This window comes from Clarias gariepinus, chromosome 8, assembly GCF_024256425.1.
Source record: "Clarias gariepinus isolate MV-2021 ecotype Netherlands chromosome 8, CGAR_prim_01v2, whole genome shotgun sequence".
NCBI classification, from domain to species: domain Eukaryota; kingdom Metazoa; phylum Chordata; class Actinopteri; order Siluriformes; family Clariidae; genus Clarias; species Clarias gariepinus.
The window spans coordinates 35186269-35198716 of record NC_071107.1 but is presented as its reverse complement, the minus strand read 5'-3'; the positions used below and the strand labels follow the sequence as shown (position 1 = coordinate 35198716).

Sequence of the window (12448 nt, the reverse complement as noted above, 5' to 3'; positions counted from 1 at the left end):
GTAGCATAATGTGCAATATCAGTGACCCATGATAATTAAAAAGTTATGTCTACTTTACTATTACTTTCGCCCTCATAGAAACTGTAGGTCATGCGTTGCAGCCAGGACTACTGTACTGTTTTTTTTTTTTTTTGGTGCAAAATGGAAAACTATAAAACTAGACCCCCAACAGAAAAATGTTACTCATATTCAGACTTGGCTAATACACGTACAGTACAAAGCACTAATATTGAAAACTCCTTACAAATTTGTCTGATCCACAGAAACATTTAAAAAAAAATAATTTGCATTATTCAGTAGGGTATTTTAGTTTATTATAACTAGTTGATATTATTTTTACTCTACACTAGTGCTTAATGATTCTTCAAAACAAGGACTTTCTTTCAAGTGAGCAAAAGGAATTCAGGGGTATAAAATGCAGAATGGACAAAACATTCACGCAACAAAATTGTTATTAATTAAAATTTCCATCCAGACTAAAACAATGAGAAAGAATGAGAAATGTTTAAATATGCATGTAATTGTTGTGGCATTTTTTATAAGTAATAATATTGTGCCTGATGCTCATGAATAGTCCTGGTAATGAGAATTATGTTAATTTGCAAGTTTGGGAAATTTGGTCCAATTTAACAATAATGGAAACAAATAAAGAAAATGGGTACACAAAGACTCAACCTCTGTCCTTTCCTGTGAACAGGTTGATGGAACAAGTGATTACTCTTTAGGATATCGGTCACAGATCAGGGTTAAACAATTTTATTATGATTAACGCGTATAACCATACTGTCAGTTGTAGCTGAAGGCCTTTTACTTTTTTATCTTTTAACCAAAACATGTATTTCAGAGTAAAATAATCAAAGGAAGGATGGCGTAATGAGGCATAGCTACTCTTCCTTGCTAGCTAGTCTTGAAGTGTTTAATTATTATTAGTATTATTTTTTTACACAGCTGCATATTAATGTTTAAGTCGTTTGATAGTAACATTTCATGTTGTGCAATATTGTGAAGTTACTTTGTGTTATGACTTGAAAGCTCTCTGGAAATACCTTCAGTCTTAGTTTCCAGTTCACCCATTATAAAGCACTGACACTGAAAACTCCTTCCATTAAGGCCAAATAAAATCAAAATCGACACCATCTACAAAGCAAGCTATATCGAAACATGAGCAAATGTATCAGCTATTGATAGCAAGGAATATCACTTTCATTTTATCACCAATCAAACCCTGAAGGTGTGAAGTGTCATGTCTATGCACATGTTTCTCAAGTCTGGCTTTTGTGGTCGAGCGACCAGCCTGAGGCCTGGAATCTGTCTCAGGATTAAAAAAAATTATATTAATAAATAAATCAAACATTCATTCAAGGTACAAATTGTGACATTTGAAGAGAAAGAAACACTGATTGGATGTGATTAAGCCCTCTCCAGGGCAATCGCATGATGATTGGTGACCATTCAAGCTTGCCTTTCGGGTTAAAACGTAACAGGTATCATTTTTTGTCACATGCACACACTTAAAGGGCGGCGTACCACACGTTTATGTTTGTCCTTTGTAAACTCGTTAGGCAAATAGACTTACACTGTGTTGTTATCGGTACACACCAATGTGAGCGAGTCAAGCTAACACCTCACATCAGGAGTAATCAGCGTGTGTCAGAGCAGCATTTTAATTAGACCTGAAGACTCGAAATGCAACTGATTACGCTGTTACTGACTCCCAGATTATTGGGCTTTCTTCTCCAGGACTTACGCGAGATTAGCATAATTGGAAAGTGCTACTGATGCTTTTATGATTAGAGCTGAATTTCTTTCCTTCTTGTCAGAAAGCTTAAAGCTACAACTTTATATTTGACTGCTACAAAGCTCTGGTTTTGCATGGGGAAAAAAAAAACTTACTGTAAAATTGTCTCTTAATATGGGTGCTTCATGTTAGAAATAATATCTCCCGTAAATAGAATAGTGCAGATAGACTGAGGAGGCCACAAAACCACCTCTTAGTTTATTTATTCTCCCTCCATCCATCCATCCATCCATCTAGAAACCTGTGTAGAACGCCTAGAGACCGTGGAGGCCAGTGAGCAATACATTTAGAAATAATTTTTATGACCATATGGGCAAATTTTGTAATGACAAATATCCTAATTTGCATGTCTTTTACATTGTGGGTGAAAACTGGAGTACTTGTAGGAAACTCAACAAGCATGGGGGGGGGGGATATCAAACTCCATGCAGAACCCATACAGCTATTAATTTAGGAAAAGTCAAAATCTACTAGGAAGTTTACAAATCTCTTTTGCACTTGGCATGCTTAAAATATTTTAAAAAAGTTGGTCTGCATCAATAAGACATTGCTTGATTTTTCATTAAACCTTCTGGGTTAGGTTTGGTTATTAGGTTAATAAAATTGTTTTTTATTAACAGCTTATTATATGATCGTAAGACTGAACTCTAAAGCGCAATTTGTATTTACAGTTCAAAAATAGAAAACAAACAAAAGAATACTTCCGAACATCTTATCAGAAAATGATCAGCTTTACAATGAAAATGACTTTCTATTCGTTTATTGACTGTTAAAAAAATCACAGACACCGACAATACTTTCCACCTACTTTCTGAAATGCTGCCATATAAAACAATTCAATGGTTTTATGTATTATTGGGCCATGATTATAATAAACCTGTGATTTGCCTTTTAGCTGCACTACTGTCAGAGCTCTGCTCTACGTCCTGAAAAGCTGAATCTAAAATTCAATAACTCTGCAATGAAGCAATCAGTAACCGCGAAATATGTTACTAAATAATGCATCTCGACAAAGGTTTACTTAAGTGATGAACTTTTCCCCGACGGCCTTGATGTGAAAGCCAATCTATTCTAAACTCATGTAACATTAATAGGAAATATAACAAGTGTGAGAAGTTTAGAAGGATTTCAAGTAAGAAAGTGTAAGGACAGCTACATCCACCCACCATAAACATTTATAAATGTACCATGAAATACCTTGCTTATAGGAGCCCGGGGTTCTTATTTCCTCCTACCCTTACAAAATGAAGAACATGGTTGGTCATTTGGCTGCTCCTGTCAAGGGGTTGCCACAGCAGACTATCCAATGCGCACACAACTTGGCACTGGTTTTATGCTGGATGCCCTGTCTGACACAACCCTCCCATTATATCCGAGCTTGGCCTTAAACCTAGACAGGCAAAAAAAAAGCCACCAACACCATGCTTACACCATTAAGACCAGTGTCATATTACTTACCAGGAAAATGTGTTTGAAGACACCAGAGTGTTTTTATTTGTATATTTTGACTTTTTTCTTTGATCTCTGATCCAAATTTTTTTGGGAAGCAATGGGCACTTTCTGCACTCCCTAGTGAGGTTGACTAAGAGACTGTTTGCACATTAATTTTTAATTCAGCTGAAGGGAACCTTTCATGCTAAGCCATACATTGCCGCTAATGAATTTGCTGAGTCTGCGATTGTTAAATGTAACATTGCAAAAAGACTGACTGTAGTCCAACTAGCTCGCATTAACTAAATTGTTGACATCCTATAATTCAAGGGTTAAAGTTTACTCTACAGTGGAGCAAAAAAGTAATTAGTCAGTCACAAATTCTGCAAGTTCTCCCACCTAAAAAGATGGGAGAGGCCTGTAATTTTTATCATAGGTACTGTATACCTAACCTATAAGAGACAAAATATGAAAAAAAAAAAAAAAGGCAGAAAAATCACACTGTAGAATTTTTTTATAATTTATTTGCAAAATTATGGTGGAAAGGAAGAATTTGGTCAATAACAAAATTTCATCTCAATACTTTGTTGACAGAGGTCAAACATTTTCTGTACGTCTTCACAAGGTTTTCACACCCTACTGCTTGTATTTTGGCCCGTTCCTCCGTGCAGATCTCCTCTAGAGCAGTGATGTTTTGGGGCTGTCGCTGGGCAACACGGACTTTCAACTCCCTCCAATGATTTTCTATGGGGTTGAGATCTGGAGACTGGCTAGGCCACTCCAGGACCTTGAAGTGCTTCTTAGGAAGCCACTCCTTCGTTGCCCGGGCGGTGTGTTTAAGATCATTGTCATGCTGAAAGACCCAGCCACGTTTCATCTTCAATGCCCTTGCTGATGGAAAAAGGTTTTCACTCCAAAATTCACGATACATGACCCCAAAGCATGATGTTTCCACCCCCATGCTTCACTGTACTGTAGGTATGTTGTTCTTTGGATGCAACTCAGCATTCTTTCTCCTCCAAACACTAACTTCTATTTTGATTTCATCTGACCATATGACATTCTCCCAAACCCCTTCTGGATCATCCAAATGATGAGAGACAATTGCTCTCTAGCAAACCTCAGATGGGCCTGGACATGTACTGACTTAAGCAAGTGCTCATATGAAATTATATATATATAATTTCCTACATTTAAATGTTCCTAAAATTCTTTTTCTAAAATTTTTACATTTATTTTATTCTTAATTAGTTGTAAAATAAGAAATGAAAATTCTACAATTCAGAGGAAACATACCAACTTATATCAAAATTAGAATTTTCAGAAGGCACAGCTTTCAACCTTTTCCTAACAAGCTCAACAACTTTCTACTGTACCGCGCAGAACCGATATATGTACGGCTATGGGGCTAATGGGTAGCTGTCAATCACATGCAACCCAATTGTATTCTGCTCAATGCACTGATAAAACTGTAAGTATTAGACTCCAGGTGCATAAATCATGTTCGACTGATTGCTGCAAATCAAAAACCTGGTGACGTGGGTTTGAATTGATGCCAGATGGAGGCTAAATTAAGTTACTGTGTGAAAATGGATTTCTCAGGAGCACAAAAAAAGATGGCTGTTCGCTTACAGCACAAAAAAAAAAAAAAAAAAAAAATTAAGAACAGCCACCTTTTATACATTTCCATATTGTCAACAACATGACCATATTCCTGACATGTAGTTCATTAAAAACCAGGATATAATTCACATTTCGGTCATTAGGCCATGAGCTGGCGTGATCCATATCTCACAGTAATTGGCCCATCTAAAACCATTACTGCAGCCTTGCATAAATATTTCATGAGTTTGAATGAGAAGAAACGCACAGGGCCTTGCCACTTGAATTGCGGCAATCAAAATGGATTTCCTGTATTGCCGCGTTGTTCATTCCTGATGTAAATCGTCTCTGGTGATGGCAATCTGTCAAACCTGGGGCCATGATGGTGCCGAGGTTTGTCACTTTGCTCAATCATTGTAAAGACTTGCATTAAGGGCATTCAAGTCAAACTGAGACCTGTGAGTACATTTCTGGTGAATGAAGACGTAAAAGCAACTGACATTTACAGAAGATGTCAAGCACAGTACAGTGATGAGACTCTTAATTGCAGTCTAAGAGATGGCACCTCCAGCCGAGGTTGTTAATGGAATACTGGATCTTGCAGGAGAGACACATCTGTCTGTGGGAACTGTACACAATCATTCACCACCCCACTTTCACATCACAGGAACTCGCTGCGAGTTATTGCCACATCACCCGTAAAGTCCTGACGTGGCTCCAACCCATTTCCACATAAGGAGTTCCTGGGAGGCCAGCATTTCCCAGGAGGCCTCCTATGATCAGCCAGCCTGTGATCATGGCCATGGTGTATTGAGAAAAGGTTTTACCTCCAAGCACTAGTGAAACACTTGGATAAGTGCATTAGTGTCACATGGGAATACATAGAGAACTAAATGGAGTTGAAGAACTGTGTTCTGTTATTCTGCACAAAAGTCCTGGATTGATTTAAATGCTTTTGGTACAGTATATTAAAATAAACAGTTATTTGATGACTAGAAATAAAAAAAACATGTGGCCAATATACATCTGTTTAGATGGCTGTGTTAATTTTATTACTACTAATTTGCCCTTTTTTGTAGAAGTACTGAGAAAAAAAAAAGAAAAAAAAACTTTTTTCATTTAGCGTAATCATGAAAATTACCACTGGATCATCAGCACACCTTTTCTTTCACTCCATTACCATATCAATTAAATTTATCATTTCAATGACCTTTTACTTACCGACTCCAAATATGGTGCTGCTTTTGTAGGGTCAGGTTTGTATGACCCCCCCCCCACACACACACCCTGTCCTTAAGGTCTAGAAGTGCTTTTACATTAACAACTAAAAACATCAACCTGTTCTGTTGAACACACAAGCGATCACACTTTCCCCTGAGAGAAACCGCCTCCCTGCTGATCTGATTGACGTACAGTGCCAAAAAAAACAGGCAGATTTTAGCGCGGTGACATTTTCCCAAGCACGTTTTGGTGGTGGTGTTGATAATTCAAAGAAAAAAATATATTGCACTTGACATTTATAAATAGAGAGGTATCATACAACTTGTATTCTGTAAATGAGATCTATGATCTAAGGAGGTTATACATTCATAACAATAAATATCTAATTCTTCTTATTATTATTATTATTATTATTATTATTATTATTATAGGTAGCTAGATTTGTGCATAGGAAAACATTTTCAATTTCTGGTGTTCTGCAAGGTTATGCAAGGTTGTTCTGACCCTCTTTACTGAAAGGGATTTACACTGATCATCTGCTTATCAAAGCTGATAATTCCATAACATTGTGTAGATCCTCCTCCTTAGCTCTGATCTATCAAAGCATGAACAGGAGCACTGAAGCTGTGCTGTGGTATCAGGCCTATAGTAGATATAACAAGATATGAGGTCGGTATCTATGGATCAGACCTGTTAATCCAGCACATCCCACAGATGCTTGATCAGATTAAGACAACAAACCACACAACTCTATGGCATGTTCCTCAAACCATCCATTAGCAATGTTTTCAGGGTGCAACGGCACATTGTTCTGCTGAAGGAGAGGAACAATGTTTCTATGAATGGGTGTACGAATTTTGCAACACCAGGTATAGGTAGGTGGGATGTCTCAAAGTAATATTGACACGAATAATTTCACAGCAGAACGTTGCTCTAAGCAACACACTGCCTTCATTTGCTTGCCGTATTCCCATAATTTATCCTGTGCAATCTTCTCCCCGGGTAAGTGAAGCGTATCCACCTCACCATGTGGAAAAGAAAAACGTGATCTATCAGACCAGGCCACCTTATTCCACTGCCCTGTGGTCCAATTTTGATGCTAATATGCCTATTGTAGAAGTTTGCTGGAAACAGGTCAGCATGGCAGATTGTGGGTTCTAACACCTTTACATAGGACCAACATTCATGTTTTTTTAGCAAATTGTGCTATAGTAGCTATGTGGCATCTGACTATTGCATACTGCAAACACCCTACAAGATCAGCGGTTTTTGGTAAGGCCATGACCCTAACACACTTCTAGGCCTAAAATAAAGAAATAAATATGTTGTTGTTGTTTCAGAAAGGTCAAAAAATGGGCCTACAGTATCCCACAATTTTATGGAAGGTTTTACTGGAAAAGTAAAAAAAAACAAAAAAAAAAACATACACACTATGTACAGTATGGTGTTCTTTGAATGCAAGTCAGCATTCTTTCTCCTCCAAACACGACAAGTTGAGTTTTTACCAAAAAGTTCTATTTTGGTTTCATCTGACCATATAACATTCTCCCAATCTTCTTCTGGATCATCCAAATGCTCTCTAGCAAACTTCAGACGGGTCTGGGCATGTACTGGCTTAAGCAGGGGGACGCGTCTGGCACTGCAGGATTTACAGTAAGTCCCTGGCAGAGCAGTGTGTTACTGATGGTAGCCTTTGTTACTTTGGTCCCTTTGCTCTCTGCAGGTCATTTACTAGGTCCCCCCATGTGGTTCTGGCCCCAGATCGAGGGAGATTATCAGTGGTCTTGGATGTCTCCATTTTCTAATAATTGCTCCCACAGTTGAGGACAGCGTAGCCTCTTAAAGAAGTTGTTACAGGTCTGAATGAGTCAGAAATCTTGCTTGTTTGTAGGTGACCAAATACTTACTGTACACACACTATGTACAGTGGGGCAAAAAATATTTAGTAAGCCACATTGTAGGATTTTTAATGAATTAATTGATAAAATCCTCAGTAAAATACAGTACCTATTGTGAAGCATGGGGGTGGAAACATCATGCTTTGGGACTGTTTTTCTGCAAAGGGACCAGGACGACTAATTTGTGTAAAGGAAAAAATAAATGGGGCCATGTATCGTGAGATTTGGAGTGTAAACCTTCTTCCATCAGCATTCATGAAGATCATTTATAAAGTAAGAAAGAATACACAGGAAAAAAAAAATAGGTTTATGCTGTTAAAAGAAAATTAACATTTACAGGGTAATGTACAGTAATGAAGCTAGATGGCATTACATCCCCAAAGTTAATTATAGCGCAATGATAAGTCAACAAATCATTGCACTATAAATATGTTATAATGACATCATGCTTTTCCCATTTAAAGTTAGGTGTAATGTTGTGGAAGGTCTGTTAAGTTTTTTTTTTTTTTTCTTGTTCCCGCTTATTTTATAGCAGCATATATATTTTTCTCTCACTAGACTCTTACTCTCTTACACACTCTACATTTTCTCTCTCAAAGTGAATACAACAAAATGACAGATTTTTTTTTTTAACTACAGAGAAACTGAAACACACCTCCACTCTGAGAAGGTCAAACATTCTACAGTTACAGCTTTACCTCTGGCTGTAGGAAAGCACCCACTGAATAAACATCTCACAGCAAACTTTGCCCCATCAACATTAATTGAACACACATCTTAAAATTGCTGTGCTGCATAAATGTGTTGCCAAGGTGACTCCTGCACTAATCTTGTCCTCAGCCCTTTGAGAAAGTCTAGGTTCAAGACGGTGGAAGATGTTGCATCCTTCAGAGTTAAACTGTTTAATAAGACATGACAGAAGAAACATTCTTCTGGCTGTAAATGTGGTTTGAGGCAGAAATACAGTACTTTGGGGTTTGGAAAATGTTTGCTTTTATTTTGCTTCTTTTATTTCATTTTTTTTTTTCAAACCCCAAAACTCATCTCCTTTTCCATGAGCCAGGAAAGATAACCCACGTCTTGGCAGATATGCAGTGGAACTACTGTAGGAGCCAAACCCATCTGCTACAGAACATTTTTAAACATTAACCTTGAATTTAGCAGGAAGATGTATTAAGGACAAACTGCAGGGTTAGACTTTGTGGTTGTTCACCTTTGCTTTTTGAGATAGGAGGATTATCAGTTGGATTGAGAAACTGAAATGAGCCCTTGGTGGAGACCATTCTCAGTCTCGTAACTACTGTACCTTGATGACCACCACAACAGCTGACAGCAGAACCACTGTTAACCGACATTACGCTACTACAGTATCTCTTTTTTCATTGATAATTACGTAACAGAGTAACCTGGCAATCAGCATCTGTTCTGCTGTTTATTGTCATGCAGTCGTGTCAAAAAGTTAGTACCCCCTCTTTTAATTCCATGTGTTTTTGTGTAAAAACATAAGCGACATATTTTATTTTATAATAAACCATTTTTTATTTAACAAAATTAAGATGAAAAGAAAGAACAAAACATGTGTGCAATACTAAGTACCCCCTTACAACAGGATTTAAAAAGTAAGTTGCAGCCAGGTGCTGCTAATCATCAGCCCTCGATCATCAGCAGGTGCTCAGTCCTCGATAACAGCAGTGTTGGCAGTTTGCTGGTTTGGAGCATTTAGGTTGTTTGTTAACACAATGCCAAGAGGAAAAGGCTTAGGAAATGGTCTTAGAGAAACAATTGTTGCTGGACAGGGTTATAAAACAATTTCCAAACAATTTAAAGCTAAATGTTCCTACAGTACATAGTTCTTACATAGTCAACATAGAGAAAAAAAAATATTCACACATGGAAAGCAATCACGACAGCTTTCTAGGAGTGGACGTCCCAGCACATTCACCACAATGCCAGTCCAAAAAAACAAAAAAAACAAAGAGCTACTTCTCAAATCATACTGTACTGGTGTCACCGAGCATGTTCAATTTTGTCAAGTCCATGACAGTACAATTAGAAGACGACTAAACAAGTACAGTTTTGTCAAAAAGACTGCCAAGAGAAAGTTGTTTGGCCTAAATGCTCAGCATCATGTTCGGCCGAAGACGAACAAAATTTCATGAGAAATATCTCCCAATAACAAGCACAACACTGTCAAGGACAGTGATGATTTGGGCACCTTACAGTCGACTATGAGCTCCTCCGCATACTAGAGTATTCTGGATGCAAATATGGAGCTGACAGCTAAAGCTTGGTGAAATTGAGTCTGGCAACAGGACAATGATTTGAAGCACACCAGTAAATCAAAAAGAAAAGTAACGAATGCCCATGAACCTCAATGAACTGAGTCAGTATTGTGAAGAAGAATGAGCGAAAATTTCCCCATAACGATGTGAGAGACTAAAATTAATACAGGAAACAATTACTTACTTACTGCTAAAGGTGGATCTAAAAGCTGTTGAATCATAGGGGGGTACTTAGTATTGGCCACATTCTTTAATGTGATTACCTCATATGTTATTCCTTCTGGATTTAGTGGCGTTTTCTAGTGTTAACTCTCAGTGCTTCTGTTGCCAATGTGATGATGTTATGAAATATTCTGCGCTTTACACTTCATTAAATGTTGTGCAGGTAACTAATACTAATACATTTCAAGCTTATCTAAGTTATTGCTTCAGGGTTGAATCTTAAATAGCAAATAGCACTTAATGGAAAGAAAGTGCACTTTGGTGTAGTGCACAGGTGTAGAATCCCTGGTTCCACACAACAAGTCGTGCCCTTGATCAGGGGTTAGAGCGGGATTTACTGTACTGTAGATGTCAGCCTTCTGTTAGAAGTTAGTTAACATTGTACAGTAGCTTGCATTAGCCACAAAACATAACATGGTTTAGAGGCAATTCAGAATGACGTAATGCTATCTGATGTGTTTTCTTGCTGTAAGTGTTTCTGTGACTGGTCAGGCATCTGGTACAGTATGTTTGCCGTTCAAAAAGGGGCAGGACCATGGTGGGAAGAAATCGTGATGTCAGGCGCAAAAGGCCTACAGTATAGACATGCCATCAAATCTTCCAAAACACTTAAATGACAACGACCTATCGCTAAATGACGTGTATATATAATTTGTTTATACACTACAGAACAACTTGTAACTATAAAAGGCAGCCATGTCATATACCGTGTACTAAGTGGATGCCTACTTATGTATTTTAGCATCATTGTATAGCATTGCAATAAAAACTGAATGTTTGGATAGACTGTACAGTAATGAAACTGGTAGAAATTGAGCACTCACTCGGATCAGACAGAATGGAGTCTGTTTTTGGAAGGAACTGGTCACAGCGGATGCCCTGGAAGCCTTCTTTACACCTGGAGAAAATAAAAGAAAAAAGAAAAAAAAGGATTAGCACATAAGATTAAAAAAAATATATATATATATATTAAGAAATTGTATACTTCAATACTTATTACCACTTCACTTGGTTTTTCACTTCAACACAGAAAATCCGTTCCAGCCACCCAATTCAATTTTAGTTGTAAAGCGCTTTTACCAATTGGGATTGTTGCAAAGCAGCTGTACACAGTCAAAACTTATCAAAGTTTGTATGAAATGTGAATGTCTAAGAATGAAATAATCAGATTGATAATTTCCCCCACAATAATCAGGCTTTTTTTTTTTCATATGGAAAAAAAACACAGCCATTTAGAAAAACATGTAAATAAAGTAAAATCATAAAATATTGCGCAAAATGCCCCCCCAATAAGAATAAAATAAATAAATAAATAAACAAACTAGCCTCACTTGGCTTTCAACTGACACAAATAAGTTTTGAACAGCTCCCAGACACTCGTGCAACTTCGGTTCAGTTCGTTTGTTCATATGCCGAGGAAATTTCTTTTGCAAAATTTCAGTTCTTAAGGCAAAAATTCGTGAGCCAGAAAAATGCTGAGGTACCAGTGTATTAAAACGCTGAAGTATTATGCGAAAAAACAGTGATTATTCTAAGCGCCAGTATTACATTTGTTCTTTTTTTAAATTGTTTGCTCCATTAAATAGATAGTTATAAAGCACACAAAATGACATGAGAAATGATACAATTGCATTTCTCCCCTGTAGCTCCTCCACACTGAATAATTCATCAGTTCCAGTGCGCCGGCTGCTGTAGCAGTGTTGTGTGTCAGTTACCGTCATCCTCTGCGAAAATGTGAAGTCGTAAGCAGATACAGTCGGGCACCGAGTGCTGGTTAGTATCACATGCTGGATTTTCTCCCTAATTTGCATCAGCAGTTTGTGAGTGAGGCATTTCAGCATCGGTAATTTCCAAAAGGTCAACCTCACAAGACGAGACGCGTCTTCTACCAAGTGACTAAACGTTCACGAAAATGACTGAACAATTCCTTCTGAATAATATATGAATATTTGGATACGAGGCTTGGAAGACTAGAGAGAAGCTATCTGGTGTGC

At 37.6% G+C, this 12448-nt stretch overlaps 1 protein-coding gene across 1 annotated transcript in view; it reads right to left on the bottom strand.

Moving 5' to 3' along the window:
• The window catches only part of LOC128528537 (pro-neuregulin-3, membrane-bound isoform), a 356759-nt gene that overhangs the window by 43364 nt on the left and 300947 nt on the right, over window positions 1-12448 (bottom strand). Inside the window, exon 3 of the mRNA XM_053501414.1 lies at window positions 11279-11352. Within this exon, the coding sequence (XP_053357389.1) occupies window positions 11279-11352 (74 nt within the window). The remainder of the gene's footprint in view (window positions 1-11278; window positions 11353-12448) is intronic.